The following is a 24,310-nucleotide window of genomic DNA, read 5'->3' on the forward strand; positions in this document are numbered from 1 at the left end:
GTCTTTTTGAATGGATCCTTAGAGCTGTTTTACTTATGTTTTCTCCAAGGGCCTAATCCTGCAAAACCCTTAGAAGGGGTTTGCAAGACTGGGCCCCCTGAAATGATAAAGCTAGATTTTGGAAATATCAGCATATCAAAATGAGCATAGGCACTTCCTGGATGTATAAACCAGAAGTGTTGAATACTTGGCCAATGGCCAGGATGCAGCTCGCTTCATGTTCTTTTTTGGTCCTTTTGGCTGTGAAGAAAACCTTCCAAATGCAAATAAGTGTACCCTGATCCAATGCTGTCTTCCTGATGTTTGCAGGCAGCCTGAAACAATTATTCAGAGGGGTCTACTTCCCACCCTCCATTATCCTCATGAGGATGTCAACATTAATGCATAATGAAACTTAACTTTATGGGCATGCCTACACAGTGTGGTAATGCACACCAGTGTGGGGGTGTCAATTCTAGTGTTGTGCACTAACTGACTGACATAGACCCTGTTGGTGCGCACTAAAAGTTCTCTAGTGCACACCAGGAAACTGAGTGCACACCAGCAGGGTCTACACAGGCCAGTTAGCATGCAGCACATTGGTGAATGTTAGAATTCACACCTCACTGATGTGTGTTACTGCACGGTGTAGACAAGCCCTATGTCACCAGTGGATGGGATGGGAAGGGGTGGGAGTGATTTCCACAGGCTAAAAATGGAATTGTTACAAGGAGAGAAATCTAGAGGAAACAAGAAAATTGGGGAATGAAAAAGAAAGGAGACTGGAGAAGGAAGAAAAAAAGGGCAGAAACAGTGATGTTGCTAAACACTGGCACATTTTTCCACCGAGTGATGCTGGTTGAGAGAACAACTAAAACTTAACTTAACTTACTCCTGAAAGATCATATTCCACCCTTGATCTTTGTGCAAGCCTCCCACAGACATCTGAAGGAATTCCATTGTGGACTGAGGGTGATATATAGTCCCAAATTTATAGCCTGGACCACACTGTACAGACAGCAATACCAGCAATGCACTAGGCTTGTAGACAACGATTCTTTTTTAAAAACGTGCTAGGAATGTCACCTTTAACAGCAATTGGACTGTGAAGAATGGAGCCAAAGTCCATAGAAGTGTAAATGTAATTACACTTAGAGTTACTTTAATTGTAGCTGTAATTACATTGTAGGAAGCATCATTTCGATTGTCATTCCTGTTAGCATAGTTATTTTTCATCTTCCTTTCACCATTTTTTTGTATTAGACATTGAGGTCTAGCTAAAAAGGATCTACCATCCAGTAGAATCTGGACACTTAGGGTAGTTTTCAGTCCTTTATACCCATGGCATTTAAGCACAAGCATGGTCAAATTTAAATTCAGCAATTACTATTCCTGATTTAGCCAATGGGAACTAAATGACAGATTTTAAAAAAAATTGTATATGCATGTGTAGAGATGAACATATGCACACGTACACACAATGGATTACATAGAATAGTACGATGATGTCTCTCTCCTCTCAAATCCCTCTGCCCTCCTCTTTCCTTTGGAATTTTTGAAGTACGGATTGCGTGTGTTTGTGTTAACTCTTTATATTTCTGGTTCTTAATTTACCATTAAACAAATTTGCTAGTAACAGTACATTTTATACTTGAAAAAAGGACTGCATCTATTGAAATGTTGTTCCTTATAAACTTCCAGTAAAGCACCTAAGGAAATTAATTGTGTACAGTTAAGTTTTTGAAATTGTGGCACTGAAAAATTCATACCTGGATCGTCTGTCATAACTTCGAGATCTGCGGTAGCTGTCGCTCCTCTGACTTCTACTTCGACTACGACTTCTGCTATAGTAACTATCATAAGTATATGACCTATTATAACAGGGAAAAAAATCATTGAAGATTTTGGAAAGTTCTTTTCTAAAATGATAAAAATTAGAATTTTGGATGTTTCTTGTAAAGACATTTATATAAGGAAAGATTTTTGTTGCTATATTCCTATTACTTGAAGGATTTGGCAAATAAGCCAAAATAATTGTAAATGTAATAAAATGTTTATCAGGAAGAGTATAAAGTTTCTTCACAATGCAGCGGTTTACCCAAATAAGTGGTTTACTTTTAAAAATAACAATGTATTTTTAAATAAAATAAAAAAAATTTACAAATCTGTCGACAAATTTTGCACAAAGTATCAAGAATATCAAGCCTTGACTTCCCTCCTTGACCATACTCTTGTAAAATAAACAGCAGAAAAATTTGGGGAGATTTAAAACGGAGGACAAAGAGTAGAAAGCAGCAGTAAAGGGCACCAATCAATTCAATTCTCTTCAGGGCCTAATACCATGCCCATGACTGATATCTGGATACTCTAATTGTTTTAAAAGAGGAAAAGAGCAATCTGATTTAATTTCAGAAAGGTAAGTTTGCAATATTTTGGCTTACTATAAAGCTGTATGTACTTTGAACAATATCACTGTCTTAACATAGTTGCTCATTATAAAAATTACTTTGTTCCCAGTGTTCGTGTAGTATCATAATCCATACCTGGATCGACTGTGATGATCATATGAACTGCTTCTGGATCGACTTCTACTATAGGTTCGACTGTGACACAATCAAAGAAATACATTTTAATCATTAAATTTGGACCAAGGACTGGATTAGAAAAAAATTCTAAGTGACTTTCTTGATATTCCTTGTCCACACTGCATGACATTTAACGTAATTATTCTTCAAAAATAAGCAGTTACAAAAGTCTGTTTCTATTCTTAAAAAGTATACATATTTCAGAGTAGATTGCTTCCAGGATGCACTTGCATAGCTACAACTCAACATCAAAAAAACTAATGTAACTTACTAGGATGTGTCTGATTTGTAACACATACTCAGGGTATTCTTATCTCAATCATAGAAACTTACCTATGATTAAGGTTAAGATTTTGTCATGGGAATTTTTCAAAGTCACGGACAGGTCATGGGCAATAAACAAAAATTCACAGAAGCCTGTGCGTGACCTGTCGGTGGGTGGGGGACAGACAGTCCAAGCCCCACTGCAGGGGGTGGAGGGGAGGGGCTGAGAGCCGCTTCAGCCCTGAGACTCTAGAAGGGGGGCAAAGAGCTGAAAGCCACTCCAGCCATGCTACTCCAGACCCCTGGGGGCGAGGGGGATGGAGGGCCCTGAGAAATGCTCCAGCTGAAGAAGTCACTGACATCCATTAAAGTCACAGAATCCATGACTTCTGTGACCACCCTGACAAAATCGTATCCTTACCTATGACTCTTATAACTGTGGTAAGATCTACTTCGACTTCTTGACCGATCTCTACTGTACCATCCTCTGCTTCGGCTTCTTGTATAGCTTCTTGATCTATAATTGATAAACAACTTTGAAAAGCATATACAGTAACTCCTCATTTAACGTTGTCTCAGTTAACGTTGTTTCAATGTTACGTCCCTGCTCAATTAGGGAACATGCTCGTTTAAAGTTGTGCAATGCTCCCTTATAACGTCGTTTGTCTGCCTGCTTGTAAGATTCTGTGGAAGAGCAGCGACTTTACAAGGGAGCATTGCACAAGTTCCGCTTCTCCGCCTCCTCCTCCCAGTGCTTCCCCAGCTGTTTGGTGGCTCTTAGGACTTTCTGGGAGGGAGAGGCAGGAGTGGGGAAGCCCCGTGTCTCCACTCCTCCCTCCCCTCCCCCCCCCAAAATCCTAAGCGCTGCCAAACAACTGTTTAGCGGCACTTAGGACTTGGGGGTGGGGGGGAAAATGTGGCGTGCTCCAGAGAGGAGGTGGAGCAGGGGAAGAGGTGGGCCTGGAGTGGAGCAGGGACGGGAAGAGGCGGGTCTGGAGCATTCCCAGCAAAATCCGAACCTGTTCTCTGGGGAAGCTGCTCCTGTAGCTGCAAAGATGCTTCCTAGCGTCCTTGCCTGCAGCAGGCTGTGCCTGTGTGGGATAAGCCAGGGGCACCTTCCCAACCACAATACAGTACAGCACAATACTGTACAGTATACAGTATAATTCCTTTTGTCTGCCCCCACCCCAAATTTCCTTGGAACCTAATCCCCCGCATTTACATTAAATCTTATGGGACAACTGGATTCGTTTAACATTGTTTCACTTAAAGTTGCATTTTTCAGGAACATAACTACAATGTTAAGTGAGGAGTTACTATACTGAAATATAATTAAAATGAACAGTGACGGAAACAGAATTAACACTTCAAGATAAACTTGAAAAATAAAGTGCTTTCTTGCAACTAGTTAGTGAAGAGATATATTGCTAGTTTCTAGTTAGCACATTACTGCTGGAAAATGAGAGATCCTGTCAACACAGAACTTGCACTTCTATTTCAAATTCATTTATTTGCTTACTGTTTAAGTAAAACTGTAGATTACTAAAACAGAGATTACATAACAAATTACTAACCTATATGAGTAAGTGGAACTTCGTGATCGACTTCTTGAGTGACTGTAGGATAGAGATCTTGTTCTATGTCTGGATTTAGATTCAGATTTACTTCGTGACCTACTTAGACTCCTGGATTGGCTGTTGTCATCTCTACTTGGAGGAGACTGTTCATCACTTGAACTCTCCTGGTTCCTTGGTCTCCGATTTAACCGTGCTGTCTTTCTAACTTCATCAAACAGAGATCCTGGCCTGACTTTATTTTTACTTTTTATTTCTATTCTTAAACCTTGTGGCTTAGAATCAGGTGCTGAAGTACTGTTTGTAACTTCTGCAGCACTACTAGTAGTAGCAGATTGTAGATTACCTACACCTTGTAAAGGTTTCCATTTATTATCTATCATACTGCTTTGTACATTTTCAGTTATTTCAGTTTTCAAAGTGTTTTCCACAGTAGCGACCATGGTGACGGAGCTACTGTCTTGTATTTCTATTGTTTTGACTTCTTTAACATTGATCAATTGTTTAATACGGTTTCCTTGTTTGGCTGTGTCTGGTCCAGGGTTCTCATTCTGTAAATCTTTGTTTGCATTAATATTTAAAGTCTGAGATTTAGCACTCAGGATGACAGGAGACAAAATGTCCACAACCACCTTCCCAGGAGAGTTATGATCTGGAGTACAAATCTCCATGTTATCATCTGTCTGCATAACATCCTCTGATCCATTTTGTTTACTTTCTTCAATATGTTTAATACCTTTCTTTGAAGTAGCCACATTTATTTCTGGATTTAATGTACTGGCTGAACAGCTGTGCTCACTGTTGTCTTTACTAAAGTGACTATGCTCTGGTGATGTATTGCACGTAGTGTTCCTACTTGAGAGGTTCTCATCTTCACAAGACTTTTCACCATTTCCAGTTTTATCTTTGCACATTTTGTTGTTTTCATAAGCTTGTTGGTTTTTATCTTTACTGTCCCTGGTAAGTTGCTTTTGTTTTTTATCATCTCTGGTAACAGGCTTTTCATTCATGTCCTCATCTTCCTCCTCCCCAAACTCCAGTGGAGGCTGCCAGTGAAAAAGCTCTTTTTGTTTCTGAACCTTATGCTTCTTCTCTTTTTTCTCCTTTGATTTCTCTTTGGCTTTTTTGGAATGTGATTTTTTGAGGTTCTTTTTGGACCCATGTTTGTGTTTTTTTGACTTTCCTTTAATATTTGCCAAACTGGAGTGGGAATTCTCAGATGCAGAAGAGGAGGACTGTTGCTTGCTTGTTTTCCAAGTATGATCAGAAGAATCCAGAAAACCTTCTGAAGAATTTGATTTAGTTTTCACCCTGCTTTTGGTAAGACTGAGCTCTGTATCAGATCCTGATGTGGCCTCACCTTCCTCTTTACTGGATGAGGGCCTAGAATCTTCTCTACCGTTTCTAGTCTCTCCTCTTTCTGAATTTGATTCCGAGTCCCATTTACTGCCTGAGTAAGTCTTTCTTTTTGTCTTTGCACCACTTCTATGCTGTTCAGAAGTTTTCTCCCTCAAAGATTTCGTTTTTGAATGGTCACTGTCCCATTCAGACTTGGATTTCTCGTCACTTCTGTCAGCAGTCAAATTGTTTTTATTCTCTTTCTGGTTGTCTCCTTCTGGTTGAGAATGTCCTTCTTTCTCCTGGACTGGCTGTATTTTAACAGAATGCTCACTATCTGTAGAAAAGTCTAAAGATGATCTTCTCTCACTCTCTTTTCGTCCTTGAGAAGACTCATCACAGGTTTTACTCTTCCTGACAACTGTGCTACTTTCAGAGCTACTCTCTTGCCTTTTCTTCAATGATTGGAAATTTTGCTCACTGGATTCAGATTTCCTTTTGCTTCCATGTCTATCGTCATCACTAAGAGAGTAATAAGATGATGACCCGCTATAACCTGACTGATCACTGCGGTATCTATTTGGTGATTGAGATCTGCCAGTTGACCGAGATCTTGATCTTGAACTAGATGGACTCCTTGATCTTGTATAAGATCTAGAGTAGGATCTGCTTCGAGAAGACCTGCTCCTTGATCTTAGCCAACTATCTGAACTTCTCTCACTACGAGACCTTGAATAACCACTTCGATCACTATCTGAACTCTTTTGTCGCTTACGGGAGGAGGAGGAGGAAGTATTAACCTCTTTAATATTTGTTAAATTGTAGTTACTTTGGGTAGGCATTAAATGGGTTGTTTTAGCTTTCATTTCCTGAATTCGCTCATAGGACGGTTTCCAGGGCTTTTGTCCAGGTTTCCACCTGGAAGGTGGAGGACTGTCACTTAACGATATAACCGGAATATTTTCAGCTACAACAGGTTGTACTACAACAACTTTATCACTCTGTGGTATTGCTGCTCTTACAGGTTCAGTCTTATTTGGCTTATTTTCATTCAATTCTGCTTTAGTAGTTCGTGGTGAATTTGAAACTGTCCTGTGATGCCTGGAGTTAGTGCTAGATCTTGATCTGCTTCGAGAATGAGACAATTTAGAGGCTGTTCTTGATCTAGAACTCCTTCTGGAATAAGATCTTGATCTAGATCTAGATCTGGATCTACACCTGGACCTGTAATATGATCGAGAATCTCTGCTTGATAGAGTTGATGAACTCTGGTCATCTTTGTCAGATTTAGACCAGTCTCTTCTGGATGAGTGTCTAGAAGATAATGAGGAAGAAGGAGACTTCCTCTCACGATCCCGAGATGACTTTGTCCTCCTGATAGAAGAACGAGAGGATTCTACCTCTGATGAGGGTGAGGTTCTCTTTTTTTTAGTTTGTTTATGTTTCTTGAAATGCTTTTGCTTTTTGGCTTTCTTTTTGTGTTTTGTCTTCTTTTTCTCTTTTCGGTGCTTTTTGTGGTGGCTGGTATACCTCAGAGTACTGAGATCAGAATAGCCATTATGTGACCAAGATCTTGATCGCTGGGACAAACTTCTTTCATCCCATCTGCTTGAACATGGGTCACTCAACCTTAAAAAAAAAAAAAAAAAAGTACACATTAAAGGAAATTCCTTAAAATTAGTTTGCTTATTTTCTACATCCAATATAGAATATCAATACAATTGGTTCTCCAGAGAGCTGAATGAAACTAGATACAGGAAAATGCTATATTTGGTAATATATAAGGCCTTCTGTCACAAGGGTACATATATATCTTTAAAAAAGCCTATTATACTATAACAAAAAATTCCCTTTCAGATATGAAATGGCTTTAATTATGAAGTTATTAGACAGATACTTCTCATCTTGGAGATAATAGCTATCAATATCAGTTAAAATATTAGTTTTACAGCATGCAGATAAGCTAAATGATGTGATTGGCTTATATACTGCACAATCTCACCATCCAAAAAAAAAAAAACCAACCAAAAAAAAACACAACATCTGGTAGCTTACCAGTACAGTAACTGTTGTTCTTTGAAATGTATTGTATCCATATACACTGCAGGTGTTTGTGCACCCCGTGCACTGGAGTCAGACTTTTGTGAGGAGTACCACCAGTTGGCGCATGTGCGCTGCTTTCCTCGTGCTCTGAGGTGAGGGCATAAAGCAGGTATGGCTACTGCCTCCCTCTCTATTCCTTTGCATTGTTGTATATAATGTCCAAAGTAGCAGAGAAAGTGGGAGGGTCCTGGAATGTATACGTGCACAACACATCTCAAAGAACAACTTTTTTCTCTTTTGTGTGATTGTGCACATATATATTCCACTACTGGTGACGCATAAGCAGTTCCCTTACAGGTGGAGGGACTTCAGATCATCTGAACAGAGATTGTAACACTGACTTGCCAACGTTGGCATTGTCACGAGACGCTTGAGAGATGGTGTAATGAGCGCAAAAAGTATGTACAGACAATCACATTACTGCCTTGCAGCCATCAGCAAATGCAACATCGGTCATAAATGTTGATGAAGTGGACATGGAGTGAAGTTACTCTTGGTGGAGGAGAGACTTCAGCAAGATTGCAGTAGAGCTTAATGCAGTCAAAAATCCAATGAGCGATTCACTGACTGACCCTTAACTTGCTCAGCATAAGCTACGAAAAGCTTGGGAGAACTCTAGTGAAGTCCAAGTAGAACACCAAAACTCTATGAACATCCAATGTATGAAGTGTTTTCTCAGCTTCAGAGGAAAGGTTTCAGGAAAAACACCGTCAAATTAATAGATTGACTCAGATGGAAAGCTGACACTACCTTAGGGTGTGATCTAAAGGAAACTGTCTTAATGGAAATCCATGAAAGGAGGATCAACAAGAAAATTGTGATGTTCTGCAACCCTCTTAGCAGATGTGACTGCCACCAGAAAGGCCACTTTCATACACAGTAACGGTAATGAGGTTGTAGCCACAGCCTCAAAAAGGGGGGGGGGAAGGGGGGAGTCTATTGAATTTGGAGAGGACTAGACTGAGATCTCATATAGGTACAGGATCAGACATAGGAGAGTAAACATTGAGTAGATCTTTCAAAAAATTAGGAACGAGAGGGTGAGAGAAAATGGAAAACCCATCTACTGGTGGATGTAGCGCAGAAATAGAAGCAGGTGAACTCTCACAGAACTAACTGAAAGTCTGACCATTTTGGGGCAACAGATACTCCAGTACATATGTAGCCTCTGTGTGAAGGGGCGATAAATGTTAAGATTGTGCCCAAATCAAAAACCTCTTCCACTTTCCTGCATATGTGGCTCTAGTGGGTTCCTTTTTGCTGTTCAAAGATGGTCTGAACCTCTCGAGAGCACAATTTCTCATGAGAATTCAACCAGAGATCATCCATGTCATGAGATCGAGAGATTGGAGGTTTGGATGTAGAGACTTACCTTGGTTCTGAGACAACAGATCCTCAACCAGAGGCAAAGTTAACGGAGGTCGAACAGAGAGCTGATGAAGGACTGTGAACCAATACTATCTTGGACATGCCGGTGCATCAAGATTGAAGTTACTTTTCAGTTTTCTGAATACTCTTGGAATGAGAGGCATTGAAGGGAATGCATATAGAAGACAACTGGACCATGGAAAAAACAGAATCTGTGATGGAATCTGGGTTGCAGCCCATCCTGGAGCAAAATCTCGTGCACTTGTTGTTCAGGTTGGTTCCAAACAAATGTGTTACTGGTGAAAAATCTGGAGGAGAACGTCCTTCCTGATTGACCACTTGTGTTGGTCTATGAAAACCCTGCTGAAGGAATCTGCAAGTGTGTTTCTTAATCCTGGATGGTGAAAGTCCTCCAGGGAAACATGATGAATGCATAAATTCCATAGGATTGCTTCCTGGCACAGTTGGGACGATCTTGCATCTCCCTGCTTCTTCAGATAAAATATGGCAGTGGTGCTGTATGTAAGAACTTGTACCGTCAGGAAAGCAGAGGATGAAGCCTGAGCCCGCGTGGAGTGGGCGGTAAGGTGCGTAGATGGGGCACCAGCCAAGTCATAGCACGCATGGATGCAAGATGTGATCCAGGACGAGATGCGCTGGGAGGAGACTGGAAGGCCCTTCATCCAGTCTGCCACAGCAACAGTTTTCCTGAAGGGTTTCGTTCGCTCAATGTAGAAGGCCAGGGCCCTGCGAACGTCTAGGGAGTGCAGCTGTTGCTCCCGTAGAGAGGTGTGCGGCCTCAGGTAGAAGACAAGGAGGAATATGTCCTGGTTGACATGGAAAGCAGAAGCCACCTTAGGGAGGAAGGCTGAGTGGGGTCGCAGCTGTACCTTGTCCTTGTGGAACACCGTATACGGTGGTTCCAATGTGAGTGCCCTGAGCTCAGACATGTGCCTCGCCAAGGTGATAGCTACGAGGAAGGCTGTCTTCCAGGAAAGGTACAGGGGCAAGCAGGTGGCCATCGGCTCGAACGGGGCACCCATGAGTCTGGATAGGACCAGGTTAAGATCCCACATAGGGACTGGTTGTCGAATTCGTGGGAACAGGAGCTCCAACCCCTTGAGAAATCTGCTGACCGTGGAATTGGAGAAGACCGAGCACCCATTCTCGCCTGGGTGGAAAGCCGAAATAGCTGCCAGGTGCACCCTGATGGAAGATATTGCCAAGTCCTGCTGCTTTAAGGACAGGAGGTAGTCCAAGATGATAGGTACTGACGCCAATAGGGGGGATTGTATGATTCCGGGCACACCAGCAGGAAAACCGCTTCCACTTGGCTAAGTATGTGGACCTGGTAGAGGACTCCTGCTTCCCAAAAGGTTCTGCTGGACCAAGTGAGAACAGCACAGCTCAGACTGATTTAGCCATGCAGCATCCACGCTGTGAGGTGGAGAGATTGCAGGTTGGGATGACAGAGTCGACCGTGATCTTGAGTGATCAGGTCTGGCCACAGCAGGAGTGGAATCGGGGTGTCCACCGACAGCTCTAGGAGAGTGGTATATCAGGGCTGTCTGGGCAATGCTGGGGCGACCAGAATCAGACGGGCTCTGTCCCTGAGCAGCTTGATTAGGACTCTGTGGACTAGCGGGAATGGAGGCAAGGCATAGCACAGGTGATCCTTCCACTGAATTAGGAAGGCGTCCGACAGGGAACCCGGAGAGCGCCCTTGGAGAGAGCAGAACACCTGGCATTTCCGATTCTTGCGAGAGGCGAATAGGTCTATCAGGGGAAAGCCCCACTTCAGGAAGACAGAGTGGATGACGTCTGGGCAAACCGACCACTCATGAGCCTGGAATGATCTGCTGAGGTGGACCGCTAAGGTGTTCTGGACCCATGGGAGAAACGACGCCACCAGATGGATCGAGTGGGCTATGCAGAATTCCCACAGACGAGTGGCCTCCTGACAGAGGGGAGATGACCAGGCTTCCCCTTGCTTATTGATGTAAAACATGGCCATAGTGTTGTCTGTGAGGACTGCAACACAACGGCCTTGAATGCGCTCTTGGAATGCTAGACACGCCAGGCGCACTGCTCTGAGTTCCCGTATGCTGATGTGCAGGGATAACTCTCCTGCCAACCATATCCCCTGCGTACGGAGGTTCCCGAGGTGGGCTCCCCATCCCAGGGATGACGCATCCGTGACTAGGGACACGGAGGGCTGCAGGGCATGAAATGACACCCCTTCGCACACTGATTTGGGGTCCAGCCGCCAGCCTAGAGAGGTTAATACCCCTGGCGGGATGATAACCACTGTGCTCAAGCTGTCCTGACCGGGGTGGTATACTGTTGATAGCCAGGCTTGGAGTGGACGTAGTCGCAGCCTGGCATGCCTGGTCACAAACGTGCAAGAGGCCATGTGTCCCAGGAGGCATAGGCATGTTTTCATGGTTGAGGTTGGGAAGCTTTGCAGGCTGTGGACGATGTTCACCAGGGATTGGAAGCGTGCTTCCGGCAGAATTGCCCGGGCCAGGCCTGAGTCTAATACTGCTCCTATGAATTCTATCCTCTAGGTTGGTACCAGAGTGGATTTCGTGACATTGAGCCGGAGGCCCAGCCGATTGAACATGTTCATGGTGAGCTGAACATGAGACTGCACCTGATCCCTGGAGCGACCCCGAACAAGCCAGTCGTCGAGATATGGGAACACTTGGACCCGTTGTCGACGAAGGGAGGCCGCCATCACAGCCATGCATTTGGTAAACACCTTGGGGGCCGTGGATAGGCCGAAAGGAAGGACAGTGAATTGAAAGTGCTGTTGATTGACCATAAAGCGAAGGAAGCATTTGTGCGCTGGGTAGATCGCAATGTGGAAGTACGCGTCCTTCATGTCGAGGGCGGCGTACCAGTCTCCAGGATCTAGGGAAGGAATAATGGTCCCTAGTGAGACCATGCGGAACTTCAACTTTACCATAAATTTGTTGAGTCCATGTAAATCCAAGATGGGCCAAAGCCCACCCTTGGCCTTGGGGATTAGGAACTATCAGGAATAAAAGCCCTTGCCCTTTGACTCTCCCGGAACCTCCTCTATTGCTCCCAAAGCCAGGAGTGATTGGACCTCCTATAGAAGGAGGTGCTCGTGAGAAGTGTCCCTGAAGAGTGACAGGGAAGGGGGGGGGAGAAAGCAAATTGGAGGGAGTATCCTCTTTCCACCGTGCGTAGGACCCAACGGTCTGATGTTATGTAGGACCACGCATGGAGGAAATGGGAGAGACGATTTTGGAAAGGCGGGGAGGGATCCTGAAGACTGGTGCTCCGTCCTTGGGCGCACCTTCAAAAGTTCTGCTTAGGCCCTGCCGATGGCTTGGGAGGGCCCTGGGCTTGGCTGGCTTGGTATCCAGTTTGTTTCCTTTTACCACCTCGGCCGCGTCTTCTAAAGAAGTCCTATCTCGGCCGAGGAGGAGGGTACGACCTCCGAGACTGTGGTCTGAAGGGCCTTCTCTGTGTTACTGGGGTATGCATTCCCAGAGAGCGCATGATAATTCTCGAGTCCTTCAGACTCTGCAGCCTTGAGCCTGTCTTCTCGGAGAATAGGCCCTGGCCATCAAAGAATGGGTTCTGGAGGGTCTGCTGTAACTCTGGTGGTAAGCCAGAGACCTGCAGCCATGAGATGCGGCACATGGCTACGCCCGAGGCCAGGGTCCTAGCTGCCGAGTCTGCCGCATCCAGAGAGGCTTGTAGGGAGGTTCTGGCCACCTTTTTGCCCTCCTCTACTATAGCCCCAAATTCCTCTCTGGACTCCTGTCCATTGTCTTGCCAGATTGTCTTGGCATTGGCCTGTATGGTTCGTATGACGGGGAGGGCAACTCCGGACGGTGCCTCTGCGGACAGAATGTCCACCACAGGGTCCTCTACCTCCACCACCTCCTCTACCTGGAGGTTCATATTGCACGCCACTCTGTGGAGTAGTTCCTGGTGAGCACGGAGGTCCATAGGAGGAGGACCTGAAACTGTAGTCCCTGCCACTGCCTCATCGGGCGAGGATGAGGAAGATACCCCCAGGACTAAGGGATCCTGCGCGAGGTCCTCTTGTGGAGAATCTTAATGCTCAAGATCTATCAGGCTAGGAGCGTGGTCCTGCATTGGCGCTGGAGCAGTCGCCTCCAAGCCTCCCGGGGGTGGGAAGGGAGACACAGTGACCTCCGGTACTCGGGGCTCCAAAGGGGCGGAATGGGAAGCTCCCGAAGGAGCCCCCTGGGCCTGATGGTATGCCCAGGGGGTCCAAAAGGACCACTGTGGGGGTTCGTGGCCCGGGTCCTGGCCTTCTTCTAGCCACTGGCCTGTACCACCCTCTCCCTGGTCCTGGGCGTGGTAGCCACCTTGTGAGTGTGACGACGCAGAGGCGGAGCGAGATGGCCAAGGTGGTGCTGTACGCGCCAGTGCCGAGTACCCCGGTGCTGTACCGTGCCATGGTGCCGGGGACCAGTGCCGTGAGGCAGAATGGTACCGAGACGTCGATCGGTGCCTGCAGTCGTATTGGTACCGGGAGCCTGATATGGATCTCAATGGCGACCTCCGGTGAGATTGGCGTCAGGATCGGCTCCGTGTCTAGTGCTGCTCTGACTGGTACCGGGAGTCCGATCGGTACCAGCTGTAGCGCAACTCGGATCTCCGTGAGCCGGAGCGGCATCGCAAGTACGACCGGCGCCGAGAACGATGCTGGGACTTCGAGCAACACCGTGATGGATGCCGGGAAAAAGCTCGGGACCGGGACCAGCGTCGTCCTTCTTCACTTGGCGACAGTGGTCAGATGAGGGACGGCTTTCCCTTCAACAGCACCGTCCGTGCCGGAGGTGCTGCCGGTTGCAGAGGAGTCGGCTCTGTGAGCATGATCAAGTCCCGTGCCGTTGAAAAGGTCTCCGGTGTGGAGGATAGTCTCAGCTTGACCACAGTGTACCCCTGGGAGCTTACGTGCACTGGACTCGACGGCCCTTGCGGTGCTGGAGTCGACGGTACAGGAGCCAATATTTGTCCTACGCGCTCTGGCAATGGACATGGCTCCAACTGCGGTACGGGAAATGTCAGCGTCTGTCGCACCGACAAATCAGAAGTGGCCGGCACCTGCTTGGGCTGCTTCTTCTTCTGGCTCGGAGATAGAGACCTGTGCCATGGTGGTGGAGGTGCCGGGGAGATCTGGCACCGTGAGTCTTTGTTAAAGTCTGAACGTGCTGCCGGACCAGGCGGTGTTGCAGGGGCACTCCGCACCGAGGACGACCGTGCCGAGTTTTGGCACGTGGAGGAAGGGACCGGACTAAGTGCCGCCTCCATAAGGAGCTGCTTCAGTCTAAAGTCCCACTCCTTCCTGGTCCTCGGCTTGAAGACTTTGCAAATGCGGCACTTGTCTGCTTGATGGGATTCCCCCAGACACCTTAGGCAAGAGTCATGGGGGTCTCCCGTTGGCATCGGCCTCTGGCAAGCTAAGCAGGGTTTGAAGCCTGGAGACCCAGGCCTGGGCATCGGGATAGGGGAGAAGACCCCCTTATCCCCCACTGATTAAACTAACTCTAACTATACTAAGTAATTCACAACTATAACCAACTATTAACAACTAATCAGAAACTATTAACAGGTACTAAAGCGAATGCTAGGGAGGGTGGAGATCAGCTAAGCTATGGTCCACAGTTCCAATGATCGTCACAGGCGGTAAGAAGAAACTGAGGGGGTTCTGGGTCGGCCGGGGAATATATCCGGCGCCATAAAGGCGCCGCTCCAGGGGGCGCCTCAGATGACCCACTGAGGGTTGCTAGAGTAAAAATCTTCCGACGATTGTACATGCGGCGTGCGCACACCTAATTGGAATCGATATGAGCAAGCACTTGAAGAAGAACCATCAGATACATAAATGCAGAAAACTGGACTATACATATACTCTGATGATATAACAAAATTCATACCACAGTTACCAAGTCATTAGAATTTCTTGATAGAGCTGCTTCTGTTGAAACATTTATAACTGTATAAGGACTGTTTACAAGATTGATACATTTCATTTTCACTGTGCTTCCAAGCGAGACTGTGGCATAGTAACAATACGGAAAGGTTATGGAACAAGTCTTTTCTATTTTTATTATTCTGAACGTGAAGACAAGTAACATATATAACCCGTTTAAAATTTGTAGTAAAGATCTTACTTATCTCCTTTACTCCACTTCTCCCCACTGGGTGGTCTGTACGTTCTTAACCTCTGCATCTCCTCTTTCCAATGAGGAGGGGTTTCACTGCTCTCATCATCATCAGATTCAGAACAGGATCGTGATCGAGGTGGTGTGTGGTATCGCTGGAAGAGTACAAAAGCAGGCTTAAACAAAAGAGCAAAAAGGAAACGAAGTACCCAATAGGAGAGAACTGAGGCAAAAGTATCATTCAGCTGGTCTCAATAACACAAGCAAAGTCAGGAGTCTCATCCATAAATTCATAGATTTTAAGGCCACAAGAGACCATAGTGATCATTTAGGCCTCGTCTACACTACTGCGGTAAGTCAACCTACATTGTGCTACTCCAGTTACATGAATAAAGTAGCTGGAGTCAACGTAGCCTAGGTCAACTTACTGCAGTGTCTACATCGTGCTGCATCGACGGGAGATGCTCGACCCTTAACCTACCTTAATCTTCTTGTTCCGGTGGAGTACTGGAATTGACCGGAGAGCACTCTGCGGTCGATTTAGTGGGTCTAGACCCCCGCTGCATCATCGAAGCAGCGTAGACATGGCCTTAGTCTCACCTCCTCAATAACAAAGGACAAACAACCTCACCCAATAATCTCTGCATCAAGCCCATAGAGAACAATTACTTACCCTACAGTAAGTGTAGTTCAAGGTATGTTGCGCACCAAAAGTAGAACCCATGTGGACATGTGTCTCACGTGCATGAGAGCTGTTCGCAGTATTGATCAGCAGTATTCACTTTAGGGCCCCCATCTGACGGCATAATGGATTAAGCGAATCCAACTGTCTCAGTTCCTTTGCCAAAACAGAACCCCAGAGCAGTAGGATTCCATAAGAGCGGAGAAGGCGGGAAGGTTGCAGAATCCATGCAGACAACACATCTCGAAGAACCACAGTTACTGCAGGATAACAAACCTTTCTTCTTTGAGTCTACATGTATTTCACTAACAAAGCAGTTGTCCGTCTGCTTGGAGGAGAGTGGTAAAAGTCCTATTTAAATTTGACTGCAGTACATCGCTTCCAAAATGAGCATCCAATCTGGAAGCCTCTATTAAGGAATAGTGTCTTGTAAATATGCGGACCAAGCTCCATGTAGCTATTCTACAAATTACAGATGTAGGGCCATTTGTCAGATAGCCTGAGCTCTAGTGCAATGAGCTCCAATATGGCTAGCTAGATTGAATCTGACTAACTCATAACATGTCCTTATACAACTGGAGAACTCCTTAGATAACATGAATGTATATAGATTGCTCCTTAACTCTATCAGCAAAGGCCACAAATAGTCTGGGCAGTGCTCCTGAACGATTTTATCTTGTCAATGTAAAGAGACAGTGCCCTTTCTGTGTGAAGTTTAGCTTCTCCCATCGTTAAGTGAGACTTGGGAAAGAAAACTGGGAGGTGAATGGAGTGGTTTATTTGGAACTCTGAGACAATCTTGAGCAGAGGTCTAAGAGTAACCCCGTCCTTATGAAATACTGTATGAGGACCTGAATCTTCCCTACCCTGCAAAATGATGAAATGGTTACTAAAAAGGCATCTCCAGTGAGAGGTGGCATAGGGAATAGATTGCTATGGGTTCAAAGGGAGAACCCATCAGCTCTGCTAATACTAAGGTCCCTTGATAGAGGGAACTCCAGAGCTGGGGAAAAAAGTGCATTGCCCTGGATAGGAGAATGCTGCTGATAAATGGACCCTTATGGACCTGAGAAAAGCCCAGATTGTTTCAGGGCTAATAAACAGTCCAACCACTGCTGAAATTGTTCATGACAATGGAAGAAGCTGGTGCTGAGATGCCCAGATACAAAGCTAAATGGAAGAGGTTTTCTAAGTCTCTCTGGTTGAAGGTTTCCTGCTTTGGAGCAGAATATTCCAAACCTCAACTGAACAGCTTCTTTTGGTGTGTGTCATGCAGCCAGGATCCAGGCTGTCAGATGTAATGAAGCTGGGTCTAAGACGCTATTGCTCTGCAAGACTATATCAGGCAGGGTCAGCAGGGTGGGGATGGGGGATGCTGTGTTAAAGGATTCCTCAGATCTGAATACAAGAACTGCCTTGCCCATGCTGGGGCTATCATAATCTGAGTTTTGCCTCAGTTTCCTTAGAACTCTCAGTATCATGGGGATCAGGGGAAAGGCATACATCAGTCTCAGTGTACAGGGGATGAGGAATGCATCTATCAGGGAGCCTGGGCTTGAACCCTTTCGGGAGCAAAATGGCTGACACTTCTTGTTCCTGGTCTCGAGCAAAATAGATCTCTATAGATCTAGGAATCCATACTTGTGAACAATGTTCTGCAGGATGAAGTCTGACTTAATACCCCAGTTGTCTGAGGATGCCTGCTGAATTGATCTGCCAAGGTCTTCTGAAGGTTGAGAAGGTGGAGAGCCATCGGTTTGATCGGAGTCAGAATGCACCAACTACAGAGCCAAATGGTCTCCTGACAGAGCACAGACACAATCTTGTCTGGTGAAATAATGCATAGCTATGGTGTTGTCTGTCAGCACTAGTGTTGTGGATCTCCGGAGTAGAGAATGGAATATTCTGCATGTGAAATGGACAGCTTTGAGCTTTAAGATATTTAAATGGAAGCAAGCTTCCAGAGAGGACAATAGGTCCTGATTTTTAAGGTGACCTAGATGAACTGCCCATCTCTGAGTGATGGAGTTTGCCATCAGCATCGTGGTAGACAGAAGAGTAGATAAGATACTCTATGGCACACCTGAAGAGAGTCTTTTTCCACCAGCTTAACGAAGAGAGGAATTCTTGAGGGACTGTAATCATTATGTTCATTCAGTGTCTCTTGGGTAGATACAATGTGCATAGAACATATGTGAAGTCTGGCAATCGCTTCACATGGGTACATGAGACTGCATGTCCCAGAAGCCTGAGGCATGTTTCCACTGATATTCTGGGTGATCCTGAAGTTGGTTGATGACACCTACTATTGCTTGGAATCTTTTTTGTGGAAGGTACACTCTTCACTGATCTGGAGTCTATCAGTCCTCCTATTAACTCTATGCTCCGAGTCCAAGTCATTGTAGATTTTTGTCTGTTGACCTTGAGGCCCAGTGAAGCAAACAGGTGTGAATTACTTGAACTGAAAAGATGACCAGTTGGAGTGATCTGCTTAAAATTAGCCCGTCATTGAGGTAAAGGTAGAGTTGGATTCCTTGTCTTCTTAGATGAGCTCCTATAACTGCCAAACACTCAGAGAACACCCATAGTGTGGAAAGACCAAAGGGCAGGACCCTGTATTGGTAATAAAATGTTCCACAGGAAATCTCAGATTTCTCATAGGGCTTGCTGGCTATATGTAAATAGGCTCTTGCAGGCCACTGGTGCAAACCAGTCTTGAAGACCTAATGAAGGAATTATGGAGAGTAGAATCACCATCCTGAACTTGAAATGGTGGATATAGATGTTGAGATATCAAAGGTCCAGGAGGGGGTCACCAACCTCCTTTCTTCTCTAGGGTAAGAAAGTAACGGAAATCAAACTCCCAGCCCTGAACTCAAAGGACAACTCCCTCCACTGGTCTGAGTTGAAGAAGGGAGTCTACATACAACATTCAGGACCCACGGGTCCCAAGTAACCCAAGCCCAAGCTTCCCAAAAATAAAAGGCACTTTCCAAAGGGATGGGAAATCTTAGAAAGTAAAACATTCTTTAGTGGCTCTATTAGGCTCTCAACATCGGCATCAAACTCGATGTCCGGTGGGAGCCCAAGACTGTGAAGCAACAGACGAGGAGGCAGAGGGTCATATGCGATGGCATGTCTGTGGCCAATAGTAATACTGGGCAGATGAATGCTGTCTGAAGGATGGCTGCAGCTGTGGCTACTTCCTTCTTGGAGCTGAGTCAAAGACTCAAAGTATACTCAGTTACCTTTGAATCTTTCAAGGAGTAGAGGGCCTCAACAATTCCAAGGTTAAAAAGTTGGCTTGCCTCAAATGGGAGGATCCACGAGGACTGAAGCATGACGACATCCTCATAGCTACTGCCATGATCATAATATTCAAAGAACTTCTGTCTGAGTAATAGTATAGCTTCTAGAAAAATATCCAGTATTGATTTAGAGACTTAGTGATGGAGAATCCAACATATCCCTATCCAAATTGCTGCAGTGGCTAATTACCTTCACTTAAAAATCTGTACCTTATTTCTAGTGTAAATTTGTCTAGCTTCAACTTCTTTTGCCTTTTTCTCCTAGATTAAAGAGTTATCGGAACTCTCTTCCCCCATGTAGGCTCTTCTCACCTCAAACTTTTCTTGGATAAATAATGTACAGTATTTTGAGCTTCCATGTCTCATTATAAAACATGTTTTTCCTAGACCTCAAACCATTCTTTCAACTCTTCTCTGAACCCCTTCCAATTTTTCAACTTTCATGACTAAATTATAGGTGAATGTGACTATGAGATATTGACCTTGTATTAAACAACATTACACTTCACCTGTGGCTCATGTAACTCATTGCACAGTGCATCTAAGATGAGACCTATGTTGACCAACTGACCTACAACTACATGCGTCTCTTACTTTGGCTAGCAAAACCCATCAAAATAGAGACTGCAAGGCCAATACATCCAAAGATCCCACCCCCATACCATTGAATCCTCAGACCCCAACAATGTTACTCTACTTTCTCGACTTTCTTGACAAAGCCCTGGCTGGGATGATTTAGCTGGGAATTGGTCCTGCTTTGAGCAGGGGGTTGGACTAGATGACCTCTTGAGGTCCCTTCCAACTCTGATATTCTATGATTCTATGACTACATATATACAGTAATCAAAAGGGCACAGTTACTATAACTGCAGACATGATCAACAGCCATCATAATAAAAGGCAAAAGAGACAGTACTTCCTTATCTCTGTGCCTTACAATCCTGGGGTTCAATGAAGACTATTGTGGGGCACTCTGGCAAATGGAGAGAGGTAGCAGCTATTGTCATTGTGTCGGGCTGCTCCTGTAGTCTATCGTCCAGGGTGCCATAAGTTGGGATCCAGCGGTGATTATGAGATTAATCTAGCGGGTATTATTTACCCTCTAAGTATTTCATCCTTAAATGATTTTGTACCCACTCACGACTAAGGGGCAAACATCCTGCTTTTCCCATCAATCTAATAGGTAAGCCTGTTTTTAGTGTGAGGCGTAGAAAAATTTGATGATTTAACAAATACAGTTTAATTTTGCTGCAACATTTCGACACACCAAGCAAGAAAGCTATGGTCCTTCAACCTCAGTTACAATAAAATCACTTGCAAACCATATGAGTAATTTAAAACTCTGGGAAGTGGGAGTGGGTAGGGGAAGGGGTGAGAGAAATATATACATACTATTGTTCCTCTTCCTTTAATTTTTCTTCCAGATTTAGAGACTGACGGCTTCTGGTCAGTCAAAACTGGTGCAACATCAAGAAGTTTCCTAAAAGAAGAAGAAAAAATGGGTTTATTGTAACTCAATAAAAATATGAATTTGTTCCTCATACATCAAGCTAATAATGTAAAAAATATTTACTAAGAGGTCCAATAAAACAAATCGAAACACTGAAAGTCAGTGTACTGAGAATGCGATATTATTATGAGAAAAAGAAAAGTGAAGAGAGAGCTTCCCTGTGAAAGGTGGATCACTACCATAGTAATTTTCACCCAGCTAACAAGATTAGACTATCTACAGTAAATAATGATGACTTATTAATGAACTTGCAAAATGATCCGTTAGAACAGTGCACCCTTTTTCTAGGACACAGTCATTTTTATCACCTGTCTGCTAATCATATGTGCACTGAGTAATACCTGGATCCCCGCATCCACAAATATATTACTTTAAGGGCTTGTCTACACAGACATTTTAGTTCACAGCAAACTGGGATGTAAATCTAACCCACGCTATGCCTGCCACACACTAGGGTCCATGTGAACCCTGACAATGCACACTAGAGAATTGTAAGTGCACATCAGGACGGTCCACACTGACCCTTACCGTTCAGGAAGCTAGCATGGGATAGAATTACATCACAGCTCGCCACAAACTAAATATCCATGTACACAAACCCTAAGGGGCATCACTAGATTACCACCTATGGATAATTGACCAGTTCTAATGATTTTTAGCAATGAAAGGCAATTCAACATTCCTGTAAATACACTTTAGTATGCTCAGTAGAAATGAGTAGTTGTCAAAGCTTGAAGAAATGATTTATCATTTCAATCAGTGATTTATCTGATACTGTCAACTTTATTACATTCAAACAATGTTCATGAATGAAAACAGGCTCTGTAGATGATTGACCAGTACTGCATATTAAGCCATTCAGCGCATTACACAGAGTATGCTATAGGAAAGAGCATTTAAACTTTGTATAATATTTCTATTATATTTAATTTGAAACTATTTTACAAACTCATGATTGTTTGGTCTCTCTAGAAAGATAGCTTTTTTGGAAAATAGGGAGAAGAATATTAACATCAGGGTCTTGACCAAATTCCAACTGATCACATGACTGAAATCAAATTGCTCTTAAAGTTTAAATTGGAAAGGTAATACTTAATTTTCCCTCTTAAACTACTCTGTTATATTGCTATGCACTGCTAAACAATTACTGCATTTTATCCCGGGGTTTCATACAGAAGCAATGGATGAAGTGATCTATTTGTATTGTTTATATTTCAATTTAGGTTCGTAACACATTTAGGATCCTTAATGTAAAGTTATTACTAGGGCTGTCAAGCAATTAAAAAAAATAATCTAGATTGATCACGTGATTAATTGTGCTGTTAAACAATAACAGAATACTATTTATTTAAATATTTTGGATGTTTTCTACATTTTCAAATATATTTATTTCAATTACAACACAGAATATGAGGTGTGCAGTGCTCACTTTATATTTTTATTACAAATATATTTACACTGTAACAAAAAGAAATTGTATTTTTCAATTCACCTAGAACAGGGGTTGGCAACTTACGGCACGCAAGCCGATTGAGTGGCACACTGCTGCCTGCCCGGTGAGAGGAGGAGGAGGAGGGGGAGAAGGGGCAGGAAAGCACCACACTGGGGAAGAAGTGGGGGAGAAGGGAAGCTTGGCTGCCGCAGAACCAAGCTTCTGCCTCCTGCCCCCGCAGGGGAGAGCGGTGGGGATGGGGTCCCGGCCCCCAGCCGCACTCAGCCTTCCCACCCACGGCTCTCCCCTGTGGAGGCAGGAGGCAGAAGCTTGATCCTGCAGCAGCCAAGCTTGCCCCCTCTCCTGCTTCTTCCCCCAGCGTGGTGCTTTCCTGCCCTTCCTCCTCCCCCTCCCTGCCGCCGATCAGCTGATTGCCCTTGCGAGGGGAAGGGGGACGATTGGCAGCGTGCTCCCTGCTCTGTAGAGGAGGCAGAGAAGAGGTAGGGACGGGGGGCCTTGGGGAAGGGGGTGGAACAGGGCATATCCCTTCCAGCCCCCTGCCATGAGCCGCTCAGGACAGGGGGCTGGGAGCACCCCAGCCCTCTGCCCTGAACCTCCGCCCCCACACCCAGCCTTCTGCCCTCCACCTCCACACACACCCCAGCCCTCTGCCCTGACCCCTGAACTCCCCCCCCACCCCCAGCCTTCTGCCCTGCACCCCCCTACCCCCCAAGCCCTCTGTGCTGACCCCTGAATCTCCCACACACCCAGCCTTCTGCCCTACACCCTCCACACACCCCAGCCATCTGCCCTGACCCTGCACCCCCCCACAGCCCCACCCCCCTCCCCCCCACCCCCCCCAGCCCTCTGCCCTGACCCCTGACACCCCCCCCAGGTCTGGGGTCCCAGCTGCCGGCCCCTTGCCAGCCGGCGTCCCGGCTGCCGGCCCCGCTCAGCCCGCTGCCGGCCTAGGTGAACAGAACCCCAGTCTGGAAGTGGGATGAGCAGGCTGGCGGCGTAAGATCAGCATTTTAATTTAATTTTAAATGAAGCTTCTTAAATATTTTGAAAACCTTGTTTACTTTACATACAACAATAGTTTAGTTATATATTATAGACTTATAGAGAGAGACCTTCTAAAAAACGTTAAAATGTATTACCGGCACGCGAAACCTTAAATTAAAGTGAATAAATGAAGACTTGGCACACCGCTTCTGAAAGGTTGCCTACCCCTGACCTAGTACAAGCTCTGTAGTGCAATCTCCATCATGAAAGTTGAACTTACAAATGTAGAATTATGTACAAAAAAATAACTGCATTCAAAAATAAAACAGTATAAAACTTTAGAGCCTACAAGTCCACTCAGTCCCACTTCAGCCAATCGCTCAGACAAACAAGTTTGGTTACAATTTGCGGGAGATAATGCTGCCTGCTTCTTGTTTAAGTCACCTGAAAGTGAAAACAGGCGTTCGCATGGCACTGTTGCAGCTGGTGTCGCAAGATATTTACGTGCCAGATGCGCTAAAGATTCATATGTCCCTTCATGCTTCAACCACCATTTCAGAGGACATGCGTCCATGCTGATGATGGGTTCTGCTCGATAACAATCCAAAGCAGTGCGGATCGACGCATGTTCATTTTCCTCATCTGAGACACATGCCACCAGCAGAAGGCTGATTTTCTTTTTTGGTGCTTCAGGTTCTGTAGTTTCCACATCTGAGCACTGCTCTTTTAGGACTACTGAAAGCATGCTCCACACCTCGTCCCTCTCAGATTTTGGATGGCACGTCAGATTCTTAAACCTTGGGCTGTGCGATGTAGCTATGTTTAGAAATCTCACATTGGTACCTTCTTTGCGTTTTGTCAAATCTGCTGTGAAAGTGTTCTTAAAACGAATATGTGCTGGGTCATTATCCGAGACTGCTATAATACGAAATATATGGCAGAATGCGGGTAAAACAGAATAGGAGAGACACAATTTTCCCCCAAGG

The 24,310-nt window shown here is 45.0% G+C and overlaps 1 protein-coding gene across 7 annotated transcripts in view; it reads right to left on the reverse strand.

Annotated features, from left to right (window-relative positions):
• Positions 1 to 24,310, reverse strand: part of NKTR (natural killer cell triggering receptor) — a 76,186-nt gene that overhangs the window by 4,229 nt on the left and 47,647 nt on the right. For all 7 annotated transcript variants that reach the window (XM_034759837.1, XM_034759836.1, XM_034759835.1 and 4 more), the window contains 6 exons: positions 20,770 to 20,857; positions 15,397 to 15,542; positions 4,403 to 7,369; positions 3,250 to 3,345; positions 2,523 to 2,582; positions 1,749 to 1,850 (listed from right to left, as the gene is read on the reverse strand). In XM_034759837.1, coding sequence (XP_034615728.1) covers positions 1,749 to 1,850; positions 2,523 to 2,582; positions 3,250 to 3,345; positions 4,403 to 7,369; positions 15,397 to 15,542; positions 20,770 to 20,857 — 3,459 coding nt within the window. The remainder of the gene's footprint in view (positions 1 to 1,748; positions 1,851 to 2,522; positions 2,583 to 3,249; positions 3,346 to 4,402; positions 7,370 to 15,396; positions 15,543 to 20,769; positions 20,858 to 24,310) is intronic.

The sequence above is a fragment of the Trachemys scripta genome, chromosome 2 (genome assembly GCF_013100865.1).
Source record: "Trachemys scripta elegans isolate TJP31775 chromosome 2, CAS_Tse_1.0, whole genome shotgun sequence".
NCBI lineage: Eukaryota > Metazoa > Chordata > Testudines > Emydidae > Trachemys > Trachemys scripta.